The 17874-nt window shown below is 39.1% G+C and overlaps 1 protein-coding gene across 1 annotated transcript in view; it reads left to right on the top strand.

Annotated features, from left to right (window-relative positions):
* The window catches only part of CUBN (cubilin), a 145653-nt gene that overhangs the window by 98683 nt on the left and 29096 nt on the right, over nt 1-17874 (top strand). The window contains exons 47-56 of the mRNA XM_042044038.1: nt 165-305; nt 1822-2003; nt 3518-3689; nt 4631-4837; nt 6750-6899; nt 7741-7862; nt 9681-9906; nt 13189-13376; nt 15594-15750; nt 16989-17138. Coding sequence (XP_041899972.1) covers nt 165-305; nt 1822-2003; nt 3518-3689; nt 4631-4837; nt 6750-6899; nt 7741-7862; nt 9681-9906; nt 13189-13376; nt 15594-15750; nt 16989-17138 — 1695 coding nt within the window. The remainder of the gene's footprint in view (nt 1-164; nt 306-1821; nt 2004-3517; nt 3690-4630; nt 4838-6749; nt 6900-7740; nt 7863-9680; nt 9907-13188; nt 13377-15593; nt 15751-16988; nt 17139-17874) is intronic.

Here is a 17874-nt window from a genome sequence, read left to right as displayed (position 1 = left end):
AGTAAGGCAAACAAAATCCTTCTGTTTGCCAGCAATAACTTGATTCTACTAGTTTACTACTGCCTGTCCAATTAAATTGGAAAGTGACCCTTCAATATAAATATAAATATAAATATAAATAATATATTGATATAAATTTCTCTTTCTCTATGTGATTTTTGCAGGAAATTTGTTGGGCAGGTACTGTGGTAATACTCTCCCTGATGCTGTGGACACCTCTGACAGTTTTGCTTATGTCAAGTTTGTCACTGATGAATCAGTCAATGCCCGAGGATTCAGACTGCGCTTTGATTCCAGTACTGAAGGTTGGATTTGTAAGGTTGAAATATACTCTCAGGAAGCAACTTATACCACAGACCATAATTGCACAAATACAACATATATTATAGATTACTTGTTCTTGGAGTGGTGTGTATTTGCTCTTAAATTTAAACTTTGGGGGGATGTATGAATAGAGCTCTCTGGCAACAACTTAGCTGAGCTGAAATTTGCTGAAGCAAGCAATCTCCTGCTATAATGGATGTTGCCATCAGTGGCACAAGGAAGCACACTCTTCCACACCTTTTTTCTTCAACAGTCAGTCGAGGGATGTCCTAACATACCCTTCCCACATCCCTCTTTATAAGCAAGATCAACTTATACTGGTATTCAATGACCCTCACAGGGAAAAGTGTTTTCATATGTTCAGGTGAAATTTCATGTGCTTCAGTTTGTGCCCATTGTCCCTTTTCCTGAGCACAATTACTTCAAAGAGCTGCTCTAATAAGGACTGAGGACACGGACGTACTCCTGCTTCACGCTTCTTTCACCATCTTCATTGTCCATGCAATGCTTGTCCTACCAAAATATGGCTCCTATTTTAGTAATTCTTTGCAATAGTCATCGTATTCCAGTCTCCTGCTGACCCTTCTTAACTCCTTCCAGCTCATTTAAAAGTTCAACTGAATGCTTTCTTCATGTTTGATTCTGCAATAAAACAACAGAGGGGGAAACAATCTCCAAAAGAATGTTATTCCACTCCTAGGATCCTTTTATGCAAACTTAGATGAGAAACTCTATTACCAAAAATTTAATGCAGGTGAATGCACTGATCAGACTATTCTGCAGAATCTGTGAGCATGAGGAAAGGGACTTCCACTACACTGCATTAAATTATATTGCTCTATTTTAAAAGGAAACTGAGGGTAAGCTGCTAAAATTCTGTCACAGGTTTCAGAAAAAATGCACTCTCTGTATCCAAGACCTTCACTGTTCTTTCCTCACAGCACAGTTTGGTATTCATAAAAAAGATAGGAAAAGCACAAAATAACTGTACTCAAAAGTGTTGCTTAAAATACCTAAAAGTTTTTCTCTACCTCTGTTATCCAGAAAAGGAAAAATACATCCTCCATCATTACTCACTCTAAGACTCTGCTTGTTCTGTGTAGCTCTGCTCAGTCCTCTGAAAGTCCGAAATGTCTCAGTCTTGCCACAATGAGGGGCTTGCATCATATGACATCAAAGCCTTTGGGTCACCCAGGCTTCTGAAGCCCGAGACAAGCCCTTCAGAAAAGTGATTATTAACAATTAGACTAAAATTAGACTAAAATTAGACTAAATTAGACTAAAAGGAGCGGCTATGGTCAGTTAATACTCAACTGCTTTTATGACTGAGTGATAAAGACTGGCAGGAACTTGGCTGTTTAGACAAACATATGGACAGGGTAGGCCAATCAAATCAGCCTCTCAGGATCTCGTTTTCTCGCAGCATTGATTTTTTTTGCTATAATTCTATAAGCAGTGCTTTACTCTGAGAACTGTCCCAATATCTGGACATTTCAGAATGTGGTGGGGATCTTACTGCACCTGTTGGAACATTTACTTCACCCAACTATCCCAACCTATACCCACATAACCGAGTGTGTGAATGGAGGATCACAGTGGAAGAAGGCCGGCGTGTGACCCTAACCTTTAATGACATGAACACTGAAGACCACTGGAGCTGCTCATCAGATTATGTGGCTGTGAGTATTGGATGTAGAGTCAGAAACTGCTTTTCCTAATCCCTTTATGGAGAATTAATGGACATAATAAAGCTGAAAATTCACTTACAGGTCTATATATGCTTTTAAGACAAATCATAATTTAATCTGGGAAAAGCAGATTAATGAGAGAAAGCTATCTCTGTAGAGCATCTAAAAACATCTGCTTGTTTTGGAGTATGGAACTTTTGAAATTGTGGCCCAGGCAGAGTGGAAAACTTAGAGGAATCATTGGAGTTGTCTTTTTATCAATTATGAAAAAAAAATCTGGGGTTTTGGAAAGCTTACAATGTCTCTTTTCTGTGGAAACAAAAACCATCAGTCAGTTCCAGGTTTTATTGATTTTGGAGGTATCTACTGCTGCTGTTATTGCTGTCAATTAAAAAAAAAAAAAGAAGGAAAAGAAAAAGCCAGAGGCTGCAACAAATTACTCCTCTGAACTAAAGATAAGGAAACCCCAATAAATTCTACTTCTATATCACTCTCCATCTCCAAAAATATAGATATTGGTTATTTTATCATGTTTATTTTTGATTTCTCATTATTTTGTGAAAAAAAATCAAATCTGGCACACAGACCTGGGCCTGGTCAGATGTACAAATGCCTCAAAAACATGATTCTTCTATGAAATTGCAGGAATGTGAGGTAGAGTTTAGGTTCCCACTTGTTCAGATAAGCAGTGCAAACACGGAAATTAACTGTAGGATGATCAGAAGCCAATCCATGCACAAGCATGGGGGGCTGAAATAGCTATCCATCCCTTGAGGTTTGTAGATGATGTTTCCCGTGTTTTTCTTCACAGATGCTTTAGACAAACCTTTGGGAGCTGGCTTTTTACCAGTTAATGATCTCTTAAAGGAAGATTTTTCCTGCCAGCTTTTATGCCTTCAACACTCTAATATATTCCAAGTCTCAATGGGAAGCATCATTTCTGCCTTGCTTGAACTGCAGAGTAAAAAGAAGGAAATTAATTTCTAGGCTAAAGGGTGCATGAAAGAAACAGAGCAAAATATCTCTGGATCATCAAAAAGTGAAATAATCAGAAATGCCCACCAGCATTCAATATGTTGGAGAGGATTTTGATGAAGCTGATGTTGGCTTTACCAAGAATAAAAAGAGGATGATTTGAAATTAAATTATTATGATCAGTAGCTGGCATTATTAAGTGATTGAATATATTAATATTGAGCTAAAACACAGTATGCTTCTCAATAAAACAATTTCAATTTCTGTTTTAAGAAGGAAAGAGAGAGAGAAAGAGAGAATATGTGTGTATTTCACCAAAATAAGCAAATTATTTTTGATGTTTACTGCAGGGCCTCATCCATTCGAGGCAATGAAAGTTTGTTGCAAGGTTTTAAGTAGATTTGAGAACTAACCCCCTGTGAGGGACATCAGTGAACTTTGTTTTAAAGATGGTAAACACTGTTAAATGATACAGGAGATGCTCATAAGACTGTATATTGGTGTAACTGGAGTTTATTTTGACCCCACAGGTTTACAATGGCCTTGGGCAAAACTCTCCCCAGCTGGCCAAACTGTGTGGAGAGGTAAATCCAGGCACTGAGGTGAAATCCACTGGAAACAAAATGAAAGTCATTTTGGTGACAGATATGTCCCATGCAACCAGAGGCTTCAGTGTCTCATACACCTCTAGTGAAGATGCAGGTAGTGTGTTTTTGACTTAAGTGATTGATCTTTGGTGAGTCATTTCACAGCTAGAGTACTGGCACATACTAAAAAAAATTTACCTGAACAGATAATAAACCTCTGATACCATTTTTTCTCTTACATCTCCAGATGGGAATAGATATGTATCTTTAATTAGCTGAAAAGACTTGAAAAAAATGGAGAACCTCTGGGAGCAGTGGACTTCATGTGTCTCTGTATGAATTACAGTCCCTGCTCTCCCTACTGATTTATTGTTTTGTACTTAGTCTTGAGTAAGAGATGGTCTGAAGTGTCATTATTCCATGAAAGGTTCCAAAAAGCATAGTGCTATAGACAAATTGAATAATTCAAGTGCTTCCTTATTACTCAGAGGGGTAATTAATTTATTGTAGCTTGTGAAAGAGTGCAGCTAACCTACTTTTGCAAGCCTAGCCTCCAGAGATGAGGCAGCTGGCAGAGCCTTACTACTGCAGGCTTTAGTCTTTTGAACTTATTTTCCAACTCCCACTCCAAGCATCCTACTATGGCATGAGGGTATCTTCCATGAAAATTTCCTCTTAAGTCTAGAATTAGGTAATGAGTAGGGCTGGACAATAGTGAACTGAAGCTGTAGTGAGATTTTATCAAAATATGAAATAATGCTTGTTGTATTGATAGCGCTGGTGAAATATTTTATTTATACTGTAAATAATCATTCTTTGTTTATATGCATGTTTTTAAAGACTTGCCAATAAACTCGAGGACTCGAATTCTCTTGCACACAGCAGTAAATTATAAAAAAGTAAGAAGATGGAAAAGGTTTTGATCTAATCAGCACATGTGCTTTCTGATATGAGCATCCCTAAATAAAGAGGGGAAAGAATCATTACTATTTGCATGAGATCTCCTCATGCAAGAATTATTACTACTTTTAAATAAACTATATTTTGTTTCTGCAGTTTGTGGGGGAACCCTGATGGCATATGCAGGCGGGAATTTCTCTTCTCCTGGTTATGATGGCATCATAAATTACACAAGTAACCTGAACTGTGAATGGATCATCAAAAATCCCTCCCACTATAATTCATCCATTTATATATCTTTTGAGGATTTCCACTTGGAACGTCACCAGAACTGCCAGTATGACTACCTAGAGCTACGAATAGGTTTGTATGTTCAGCAGGAGAATGGATAAATCTATCAAGATTCTGGTTGTACAACTGTGTTTGTGCCAAATCTGGTTCATATATATTTGCAGGGAGTGGCTGTTGTAGAATCTGTACATTTGAGAGTTTTCATATCATGCCTCCCATGTTGCATCCACAATCAGAAGTGGGATTTCACTGCCAGAGTGATGGATGCATGGATTTGGTCACCTGTTCTTTCAGGGGAGAAAATGGAAAACTGGATAGACATCTTGGGGGGATAAATAGTTTTGCTGTTTGCAATACTCACCTGACTCTCTCTTTACAAGGGACAATATGAATTTCACTTAATCTTCCTTGAGAGATGGCATTTGCAGCCTTCAAAACAATTTATTTGGTCCACTCCCCATTCTCTGCCTGGTCCTGAAATATCTCCAGGGACAGCAGGAATGGAGTAAAGAATGTTTTAATTATTCATAGCCTCTGGACTGCAGGCCCACTTCAGACCCATTTTTGTGTTCTATAAGATTCTCCAAAAAGAAATCCATATTTCCTGTGAGAATGCATTGCAAAACAGAGACTAAAGCATTTAAAAGGAAAAAAAAAATCACAGGATTAATGCACCAGTAATATCCCTGCATATTTGAGCATCTTTATCTATCCACAAGAGCAAGCAACTGGAAATGTCATATGAATGTCATTCTGCTATTGCCAAGTGTAGTATGAAAGCTGCAGCTGTTTTCTTCACAGAAAGGCTGTACATGTGAGTCCCAGAGAGAGCAGGTTTTAATTTACCAGGAAATGCTTTCTGAAACATGTGAAAAGGTAAAGTGGGAATCTGTCACATCCATATCTGCACTCATTTGAGCAAGAGCTCTTGGCTGTATAACATCAGTTTGTCCTGTGTAGAGCCAGAGCCTGCATAGCTCTGTAGCCTAGCAGTTCTCTCCCATGTATGCACTGGAGCTGGGAAATAATAGAAAGAAAACTCAAAGAAAGAAATAGTAAAATATATCGGCTGTGTTACTCATCCATTCCTGCTACTCTCACTTTATTGTGAACCTCAGGCCTGCAGGCAATACAATCAAAGAAAAGGGAAGAAAGTGTAGTCTTGCTTTGTTCTACACAGTTTTGTCGTCTAAATAGTAGTGTTCATTTCAGCACTAATAATGGAACTCCAGTTTCACATCTAGTCTGGTGTCAAAAGCAGAATACCCTCATTCATCTGTGTATGCTGACAAGTAAGATTTAATGAGCAATGAGATGCAGCAGTGCAGAATACCACTACACTCAGGCAGGTGCTCTTTAAGACCCTTGATACAGCAGATACGTAGTTAGGGAAAGGTCTAATTCAACTTTAAGTTACCCAAGAGACCCCAAATGGAGCTGAGATGTGCAAAATTCTTTTGAGATGCCCACTATTAATACAGTGATGACAGCTTGTTCATGGGTCATGCACATCTCTATATAGCAGAAAACTCAAAATCCCTGTTGACATTAATGAGGATTTCACAAAAACAAAGGTTCAATAGGTGTCCATGTGATACGGTCTTTAGGCCATCTCTTTCCACTGTTCTGCCCCAAAAGATCTGTAGTTTTGGGGCAGAACAGTGAGGTTTCTGTGTGTCTGATATGACATATGAAAGTGTGCAGGATGGCATGACGGGGAGAAAAGGAGTCCAGGATAATAAAAGGATCATTAATATAGCTTTGGAGTGAACTTTTTTGTTGCCAAGATTTAGATCTCAGCAATGAACTGCAACACTCTGCTCATATCCATAACAAATAATCAGTTACTGTGTGATATGTACTCTTCTCTGTTTTCTTGTCAAAACACAATGAATTGCATGTTTGCACTATTCCTTTATGTTATTGTCGCTCTTTTAGGACTCAAAAAGTGTTGTGTTTATATTTTTTTACTTTCTTTATTTAGGGGATGCTGATGGAGAGCTAATAGCCAGGCTTTGTGGTCAGTCTGCACCATCTGTGCCACTAGTTATAGCTGCCCCCCAGGTGTGGGTACACTTTTTAAGTGATGAAAACAGAGAAGATAAAGGATTCTTGGCCCATTACACCTTTGAAGGTAAATGGCTTGATAGACTGCTGCCTTGGCTCACTGAGGCACTCCTGGGGAATGTTGCTAGTCATTTGGTGATACGGAGAATAGTCATGATGGGATCAACTCTCAAAGAGGTCCTCAAAAGTTACACAGTGCTTGCTACTATTTATATGCTTCCAAAGCGTTGAACTCTCGGATTTATTTTCTGCCTCACTGTTGCCATTCCCCAAACCACGTTTTGAGTTTTTGCAATGCTGTGCAACACTCAGAACAGCTGGTTGCTCTTGGGAATAGGGATGTAACAGGTGATACCAGCCAAGTTTGACTTACTTCAAATAGGTCTCTGGAGTGCTAGCAGAGCTGAAATGCATTCTGCTGCTTGAACCTTTGCACACATTTTGAAATCCACTTGAAGCTGTATCACTGCAAATTACACTACTTTGCCATTTAGGTGCCCAAACAACTACTCTTCCTGTCACAGCTGAATTTAGCCCTTGGGCTTATCTAGACACATCAGAAACTTTTTGGCTTCATTGTGTTGGTCCAAGAATGGCGCTGGTTGGCTTAAGAGTGAGATAAATGGAAGATAAGGTGGAGAGGCAGATGTATCAGCTGGCAAAGGTTTTGCAGTGTTATATTAAGTATCAGAATAAATGCAAAGTTTCAAGGTCATTGCATCTTTTTACTCACTATTCAATGACAAAGATTTTAAAACTTGGAATTTCCCAGATAAATTGTTCTTTTTTGTCTCTATCAGTACAACTTAAATATATTTCAGTACTATTACAAGCTGAAAAATCTTTCATTCATTTGATTATAGTGTTCAGTTCCAAAAACATATTGGAATGTTACTTTTTTTTTTCAGCCTGTGGTGGTATACAGTCAGGTGAAAGGGGAGTTATCTCAAGCCCTAACTACCCAGAGCCTTACAGCAATCTGAATCACTGCTCCTGGGTGTTGGAAGCCCCTGAAGGTGAAACCATCACTGTGAGTAACATGTCACAATTGTGTGCACAGCAGACAGTGTGAGAAGTACCTTCTGAGTTTTGAAGAACAGATTTGAGAAAATTTGGAAAGTCAGAAATGTGGAGGAATGAAATACCTTCCCATTGACTTTACCTAAAAGAGGGAATGAAGATAGCACAACAAAACCAGATAGTTCTTTCTGAAAAGCAGAAAGATCCTAGGATAACTTGATCCCTAAACACGGCACTGAATTCTCCTTTAAATGATGACTTTCTATGTTTACAAAGCTGAAATAACTAATTTTATTAGATGTTCTTTGATATTCTCACTGTCATGAAAATAAATGAGGCTGAAGGTTTTTCTTCTCTGCTGGAAAGTTTCAAGCCACTAGAAAGTTACTTTTGTGTGTTACTGGTTAATCTGGAACATAATATGATTTCTGGTACAAGGTACATCAATAAAGTGTTGCTCTTATTTCCCAATAAGTATTAAAAGTCTGCCTGAGGTGCTACTTTCTTGAGTCAAACTCCTGACAGACCAATTTAAGCACCTTTATGGCCAAGCAGTGCAAAACTTAATTCACTGAATTATTTGACTGATTCTTGCAAGCACAGATCCAATCAGTGACATTTATGGTTCAGGTCAGAAAAGCAGTTTTGTGAAAACACATTGCAGATTTTCATATGTAATGTCTTTCACGAATTTCCCTATCATGTTTTCCTTGCTTACAACTCCGAAGGTTAGAAATGCAAACCCATAGTCCTAATTATTCTGCTACATGATATCCTGACCACTGCCTATGTACTTATTTCAGGGAATACAGGATTATTTTAGTAGAACACAAGATTTCTATTTAATCCACAAACTAGTTTAAAGCAGAACTAATTTTAATCAGATGAAAGCAGATTTCTGTTTTGAAAGAACTGAGTAGCTGCACTCTCAGTGAAGGCAGACTAATTTTTTCCAGTATAAGCTGCCAGTTTCAGTTGCTGGCAAAGTTTTGAATTTAAACTATTGCAGCTAAATTTTTATTTAGTCTTAGACAGGTTCTTTTGGAAATGAAGACACACAAAAGGTACAGGAAAAAATACTGTGTATTTGCTAAACTTTTCTACAAAGATCCTGCTCCTGAAACTGGTTTAAAAACCCCAAAACTGATGGAAACAGAGCCAGGCAGTAACTAGCGTACATCAATATTTCAGCATCAACAAACCAGGAGTCTACAGGATCAGCAATCTGAATGTTTGAACTGAAAATCCCACCCGTGAGCATATCTCTCCAAGGACAAATGACATCAGTGTGGGAGGCAGACAGGCTCAGAGGCTGCCTGTCCAGCCCAGTCTGTTTATGCAACGCATCCAGGCCCACAGGAACAAACCATGGAACTGTTTCTGTTTTGGTGGAAACTAACATTATTTTTAGCAAATGTTAGTATATTGATTTGAAATAATAGGAAGAAAAAAATTCAAGGCCTTCTGCTTGCATAGCTACTTACATTTCATGAACAGAAACTGAGTGCAGGAAAGTGGTTCAACACCTATACATATTCAACACTGTTTTGAAGCACATACTTAGTTTCAAAATATGTTAAAGTCACAATAATGCCAGTTTTGAACATATTAATTCCTCTTCCACTTGTTTCTTCAAGTTAAGTAGCTGCTGTTACTTGTAGTGGCAAGATTCCAATCAATACTTGCAGGAAAGCATCATGAAGAAGACTTCTGAGTGCACCCACAAATTATTGTGCCATGATGGCTACAGGATCTGTCTGAAATTGCTCTAAACCCTCCCCTAGAGTGACTGGTTTTAGGAACTGAATGTCACCTTTGTATGTTGCAGCTTACTTTTACAGCTTTCCACGTTGAAAACCATTCACTTTGTAAGTGGGATTCTGTTACTATCCTGAATGGTGGCTCTCCAGGGTCTCCTGTCATAGGAAAGTATTGTGGAAACACCTCACCTGGGACTATTCGGTCTGGTTCCAACAAGCTAGTCGTCATCTTTAACTCTGATCACTCAGTTCAAGGAGGTGGCTTTTATGCAACATGGACAGCAGAATCTTTAGGTAAGTTCACGTTAAAGAACAAAAGAAATGCATGCCATCATCTTCAGGATCCCTGAAAGGAGCCAGTACTAAAAAATTCAAGTATTAATCTAGTGCTTTCTGATCTCACACAAAGAATTCAAATTTGGATAGATTTTGTACTTTTTAAGCCTCCTACTGGCAGTTTCTTGATGGCTGTAAATTGATACCATCACCATTACCCTCCCAGCAGTGGTATCTATTGTCAAGGACTATGAGACATTTCACTTCATGAATAACAATTGTTCCACAGTTTGATTTGGTTTAAACACTTAAAACTAGGAAGAAGTGAGTTCCAAAACAGAGAGGCAGACAGAACTTCTCAAAGCGCACATATGACAAGAGCCTAGAACTCTTGCACTGTGATGGAGATGTTGGTACACTTTTGATGGCGGTATACATGCAGGATTGAATGGTACATTTCTCAAAGCTATCTTCTTTCTCTTGAAATCATCATCACTCTGGATTACAAAAAACAAATAAGGCAGCTCACCGTTTGTGCAGTATGCTTCAGGAAGTCACTGAAGGACTAAAGGCATGTGTAGATGTGGCAGATGGTGGCAGGGCAGAAATCACCATGCCATCCTACCTCAGTACAGAGCTGGCATATGCTTCCTAGTGTCAACTCCAGCTGCAAACCTTCTGGCAGATCCTGATCAGCTTTCTGTCCACTAATGATGTAGCTGTATTCACACAGTTAGTTGATGGAGTGTCTTCTTAAGCATATCAATACTCTGTGCTTGCATGAATATACAGTCACTTTAGCAAGTTTTTGACACCATTCCCTGATGTCCCTGAGATTTCATGTGCAATGAAGCCCACTTTTCAATGGTGTAGTAGACATTAGCCTACACCTGCCATGTGCATAGGCAGTATTCTCTCTGTGAAAGTTTTCTTTTCTATATATACCTAATTTACTTTCTTCAGCTTTCTTCTCATTTGTTCACTGAGAATCTGTGGGTCACACATTCTGTATGTGTGACCAAAACTTGGCTTCACATCCTTCTAAACACATTTGCCATTTCTAACACAAAAGAACAAAAAATAAAATCTTCCTTTTAAAGCTATTATATATTTTTTCAATTAAGAGGAAAAAGTAGGATGTTACAAACCCTTTTTTTTTGCTCTTTATTCGTCCTTTTACTACATTGCATCTGAAATAATAAGGGGTTTCTAGTACTGTACGCATAGCCCTAGTAAATTATTCTTGGCATGGTATTTGCAAATATGTTTCAAATTAACTAAACTTTTTATGTATAAAAACATGAGCTGCCACAGAGCCATGACCAGCTATTCCCCTTTATAAATGAATCTGTTAGCAATTTTTAAAGGCATGTTTTTCAGCACTCCCCATAATTCCACTGAGATCCACAGGGCTGCCTGGACCAGGGAAGTCACCATTTTGCCCTGGGTAAACGGATGTAGCTTGAATAGATTCACATGTGGAACTGCAATATTTGCATGTTGCAGAGTGAGAAGAAAAAAGGATATAACAGTGGATTGTTTTTTTCCCTAGAGTGCTTTTCTGAATGGCTGTCACAATGTGCATGCAGTGGGGTGTGGGGAGAAATCAACACAGCCTCAGATGTATTTGTGACCCCTGCACTCTTTCAAAGCAATATTCACTTCAAATTGCCAGGAGTATTGTAGTGGTTTGGTCTAAAATACTCATTACTGTTTACCTTCTGTGAGATAAGAGTTAGGAGAAACGCAAAGCAGGCACCAAACTTGAAAGAATATAAAGAAGTTTATTAACAGACCTAAAAGAGGAGGAAAAAAAGATCATACCACACCTTCAGAACACTTCTCCTCCCCCCACCTTCCGCCTTTCTCCCACTGACAATGTAAAAAGAAAACCCTTCAGATGTTCAGTCTGTTTACCACATCCATAATAACCTTGTTCAGTCCATTCAGGAAGAGGAGTCTCTCTTGCCCATGCTATGAAAACATTATCACGAGACAGCCGCCCGGGTTGGTTCTCTGCTCGCATGCGAGTCCCTTCCCCGACTTGCAGCTTTTCCCACAACTGCTTTCGAGGGTCCACTCTTGAAGTTTTTGGGGTACAATTTTAAGGTTGAGCCATTCAGAAACAAAAGTTCTCTTCACCCATCTCTGGGAGCATTTCATCTCTAAGAACAGAGGCCCTTCTCCTTCCCTGGGGGCAAAGGGTCCTCCTCATCTTCATCTTTAGGACTATCTCTGGGAGCATCTCTAGGAACTGAGGTTTTCTCCTTTTCCATTTGGAGCAAAAGTCCTCATCACTTCCATCTCTCCCTGTTCAAACTTCTTATGAAATTACAGCTGCTTCAGCATCTGCCTATCTCAGCGCAGGTGCTTTTGCTCACAAGTGCAAGTTGAACGCCCCACCCCCCATGCCTTCATGAAATTACAATGAGTATTCTGATATATCATAGCTTTACAACAGAATTTCAGCTTTAAGCATCTCCTCTTTCTCTTCCCTCAGGTTTTCAGCTCTTTACAGTACTAAAAGGGTTAATCTCGCCCAGGCCTTGCAGCTGGAATTTCGCTTATCGCTGTTGGTCACATGATCTCTGCCAGACAGCGGTGCAGCTTCAGCTGAATTTCGGCTGCACTGGAGAGGGGGAGCCGAGCTGCTCTGGCTGCCCACAGCAGGGCTGTGGGGGGGGGAAGGGGAGGAGGAACGTTCCGTGGGTGGAACAGGGCCCATCAGCTCCAGGATGGCCATGGCCCAGCCCAGCCTTGCCCGAGCAGGGCCTGGGCCGGGCCCGCTGGCCCCCGTACGGGGCCCGCAGCCACCTGTCCCAGCACCAGAAACGAGACAGAGACTCTACCTCAGGGTTTGTCTATTCTTAAGTGTGGATCACAGAGGTGGCCACAACTTTAAGTTGCTTAAAGAATTGTCCATATTCAAACTGGCCAGCTGATAGGTTCTGTCAGGTCACAGAGGAAGCTGTAAGCACCCATTTGCAAGAACATCACTTCCGGGACTATGCTTGCTAACCCATGACAAGTATATAGATGGACCTTGCAAAAGGCTATGAAGTGGCAAGGAGAATGAGCTTGTGAAGAAAATAAAGTGAAGTACAAAGAAACACCTCCAGAATGTACCTACCTCCCTGCTGCAGGGGTGGGAAAAAGAAATTCAAGAGGGGTAAATGAAGTTTCAGTGGGTATCAGGGCTTTCCTCTCTCACCCTTGCAGCCACAGAAACAAACAACCATTCAAAGCTAACACCACCAAAAAATATTGAATATTTCTCCCATCTGTTACCATTTTTTCCAGGCTGTGGTGGAATCATTCATTCAGATAATGGTACAATCAAGTCCCCTCATTGGCCTCAAAACTTTCCCATGAACACCAGATGCACATGGACCATCATTACGCATGAAAGCAAACACTTGGAGATGAACTTCCACAGTAACTTCCAGATTCCAGACAGCAATGGAAGCTGCCAGAGCAGTTATGTGAAGGTAAAATAATTGTTGAGGTTAGATCAGCAGAGCAGTGCTTTAAGAAGTCATGATTTCAGAACCCTGTTTTACATTTGTTATGGTTTAGATTGTCAAGGCACAAAGTTTGGGAAATACAAACTAAAGTTCTTGTATCATACAGTCCATTTTCTGTGTGCTTTGTGAACTGGCCTGTATATAATTTTAATTTTCATCAGTTCTTGAGGTTCCTCCAGGAGGGTCCCATCACCCTACATGCTTCCCCAAAAATGAAAAATATAAAGAAGACATCTATTATTTCACAACCAGAAAAGAATGAGAAAATATAGCGTAAAGAAAAGATCTTTTCAATTACTCCAGTGAATAAAAAACCCTGGAATGTCACACTGTAATTCTACCAAACTTCTTTATAAGTGTTTAGACTGTCCAGGTTGCACTACTCCTCCTTTTTATACAGCAATAGAATAGAGTGGACATGCTTTGAATTTTTCAGTGTCATTCTTTTCTCAGGCATTTGGCATATGTTCAGTGGTTTTGTGCTCATTTTCTCCCCAGCAGTACAACTCCCACTTGAAATAAAGGGCAAACATAATTTCACAACATGTAGGAAGACTTGAACAGCTGTACATCTGATCTGTACCTACCAACTTAAAAACCACAGTTGCACTCATTTTTAAGGCTGTGATAAAAACCCCACAGCTATTAGGTTTGTCTTTTCATAACCTGCTCCAAAAATTAATTGATGCAATGTTACAATACATTTCACTAATATGAAAGTCTTAATGCCACTCAGTAAAAGTGTTTAATTTTAGATTCCTAAACTGCCCTGAATTACATAAGCAAAACTATGTCAATTGGAGATTTTCTCCATAGAGAAAGATCTGAAATTTTTGATGTCCACTTCCTTTTCTGAATGTCCAATTTGAGATGTACGACAGTGTCTGAAAAGTTGTAGAATGATGTAAGTTTCTTCCATTTATTCCAAACTGAGCAGCCAAAAGAGAGTAATCCAAAATCAATAGTGACACTGCAAAACCTTGGCCAGGCTACAGACTCTATAATTAATCCTTTGAGCATCCATTGCCTCAAACACCTGGTCACAAGAATAAGGTGATTCATACGATTACACTTACAGACTAACCCTTGGCTAACCCTTTCTAGGATGGTTGCTTAGAGAAATCACAATTCATGTGGTTGTACTATTTCCACTCAGTTTCTTCAAACACTTTATTTTAAACATCAGATATGATTTAATATATTTTTGGTATGAACTACAGTAAAAAACTGTTCAAACACATCAACAAAAGTAATTTTATTATTAGAGTAAATAATTCATTATTTAAACAGACATTTTAAATCCTGTCAATAAAAAACATGATTCAGGAAAATATTTAAATGTTTAGGAACATCAAACATTTATACCTGTGTTTCATTTTACATCTGTCTTGAAATTCACTACTTAAACTGTGAGCCTCAAGCACATATTTAAGTAATTAGCTAAAGAGGATTTCACTTAAATACCTACCTAAACCTGCATGTGCTTTTTTGGATGCATGGTTTGATTGAGCTTCAATGGGCTATTGGTGCAGTTGAAGTAATAATTTTTTAAAAAAATTGGTTTTTTATTTATTATATATTTTTTTATTTTATTATTTTATTAACTCTTTGCTTGATTTGATACTTGTCACTGAACAAGTGAATGCAAAATTTAAAAAACAATATTAGCAACACTAGGTATTAAGGATCCAGATCTCACAGTCTGATGCCTGCATGTTACCCTAGCATGACAGCTTTGATTTTTATTTACTGACTAACATGAGGATTGCATGTAATAATGCCTTGTATGCACAGATATGCATATTCATGGATTGTATGGAGTTAAGTAGGCAGAAACAAAATGGAAGTAGGTAATGATATGCATAAAATGTTTTTCTCTTGTCCCCTGGACCTGATCTATATTTGCTCTGTTACCAGGAGGGGTTCAAGCAAATGACCTCCAGATACCTTTCAGAGGTCCCTGGCACCCTAAGTTATTCACTGTGATTCACTCCTTGGAGGAACCTTTTTATCTCCACTGACTATAGTAATTAGCTCCAATTTAGAGCTCTTAGGTTCAGTGTGAGATGAATCCTACCCGAAGCCTATGGAAAGAAAAATTGCATGTGTAATTCCTGGTGGGTTCCCACAAACTACTTAGGCTTTAAAAGCACTAAACCATTTCCAATCTGGCCCTGCCAGGTGTGGAGAGGAAATAATGAAGAAGCAGCAGCTTTGTTAGCCACAGGATGTGGAAGTTCAGCTCCTGATCCCGTTGTTGCTCCAAACAATGTGATAACTACAGTATTTCAGTCTCAGGATGCTCCTGCGCCAGGTTTCTCCGCGTCTTTCACAAGCAGTAAGTAATATTAAAGCCAGACGGCTGCTCTGTTGGTCCATTTGGGATTAGTTTGACCTGCGTGTAGCAATTCAGACTGTGATCCAACAAGACATTGAAGCCTCTGCCCAGATTTGTAAACCAAGAGTTTCCTTACTGAATGCAATGAACTCTAGTGTTGGACTTGCCCAAGATGCAGCCCTAACTTTGTAATTATTCTCAGCCACCTTTGCCTTCCCAGTGTGCTGAAAAGAATGACCAAGCTTTAAATTTAAAAAATTGATAGTTAAACTGCATGGAAACTAAAGCTTTACATTTCTTAAAAAGAAATTTCTTTAACCTAATGGCATGTGCTTTGTGATGGTCAAACGCACCAGAAGTAGAAAAGGTACTGCTCAGCTGCTGTTGGTTGCTTGGGTTTTTTTGTAGGATGCTGCCAAAGGAAACCACTTGCCCTTCATGGGATTCAGATTAAAACAGAGAGAAACTAAGTACTTAGAGGGAAACACTATTGAAGCAGACAGAATTCTGAATTGAAACCACTTTTGGTTTTATGTTTGCACTAACATTGTCAGTAACATCTAACAATCTCTTAGTGGAGACAGTCACAGGCTTCATCTGCCTGTTCCTAATCTTATACCAGCATTTCACTGTGTACTGCATTCTTTTAAGCTTTTGTCTTAAAAAAAGAGAAACAAAGGCCATGCAAGTCGTTAGGATCCAAAGGAGCTCCATGAAAATGAACTGTTCTGTGTGTCTGAAAATTTCTGCATGGCAAACCTTTCCTGGCTCTGCATCTAGCAAAGCAATGCAGAGATGGCCTTACGGCAGCCTGCATTTTCCTGGATGCCAAGAATGGCACCACTTAGACTAATGTGGGCATTAGGCTGAACTGCTGCTGTGCCCCAATAACCCCCCCTCCAATTCAGATACGTTTGTATGTACTGAGGGATTTTGAAATGTGCAGGCTCCACACCCACAAGAAGAGCAGTGCTGTGTCCTTCTGGTCAGTGGGCTGCAGGCCTATGGCCTGGTTTTATGCAAGAATGTGACACTCTAGGCAGGAAAGCCCTACACTTCCCAAAAACACTGCTCTGTGTATGTGTAAAACCTGCTTTTGCCATCATGGTATATGCTGCTCTCCTTGGTTTTTTCACCAGGAGAGGTGAGGTCCTTGTGTCCATTATTGGGTTTCTTACTGTAAACCCAGAATAATATAATCTCCAGATTATAACTGTGCTTTATTTATTTGTTTGCAGGATGTGGAGCAAATTTCACCAGCCCTGAAGGTCGTATTGTCTCTCCAAACTATCCTAGACAGTATGATAACAATCTGAACTGCAATTATGTCATAGATCAGGGACCACAGTCACTGGTGATCCTAGAATTTGAGACTTTTCATTTGGAAGGTAACTGCTTCTTCATAATTTCAGTATGTATTATGAAGTGTAATTTCTTACTTGAAAACATGCAAGTCTTCTATCATTGAAAATCACTGATGGTGTAATTTGCTGGTCCATTTTGAAAATCTTTTACAGACAAACATTTATAGTTTCCAGGGTTGGGTTTTGAGTCACTGAAGTCTTCCAGAAGAATGAAGAGAGATTTCACCTGTTGAATATCTTGCAATGATGTTGGGAATTTACCAGTTTCTTGGAATATAAAAGCGACTGTGGCTAATCTGGGTCTTTGTTCCTGCCTTTTTTTTTTTTTTTTTCTTTTTTTTTTTTTTTTGCCATTGAGCCTCACAATCTTTTTGATCTTAGGCAGCTGTTTTGCTTTTCAGTGCATCTGTTCCTTAACTGATAAAATAACTATAAATATACAAGGATGCTTTACGAGGAGGATGTTAAGAACATAGAAATACGAAATTAGGTAAAAGACTGCAGCAGTGGGAAATGCATATAAGTGATTATCCTGTATATACCAGTGAAAAAAAGTTCCTCTTGTCATTGTCAAACTTGACAGCATTTATCCAAGAAATAACAAGTATAGTATCCTGATCCCTTTGGTGTGAATGGTAAAACTTTCTCAACCTTGATAAGGTCAAATTTTTATGTGTGGACATGCCATGATAACACAGAGGAATCAGTATGTCCAAACTACTTGGGTGGCATCACACATTTTGAGGTCATCTTAATCTGG

Source organism: Corvus kubaryi, unplaced genomic scaffold (genome assembly GCF_017639235.1).
Source record: "Corvus kubaryi isolate FWS band 111438036 unplaced genomic scaffold, C.kubaryi_AGA036_p1.0 37398, whole genome shotgun sequence".
NCBI classification, from domain to species: domain Eukaryota; kingdom Metazoa; phylum Chordata; class Aves; order Passeriformes; family Corvidae; genus Corvus; species Corvus kubaryi.
The sequence above is the reverse complement of the archived record's forward strand: the minus strand, read 5'-3'. Positions and strand labels throughout refer to the sequence as shown.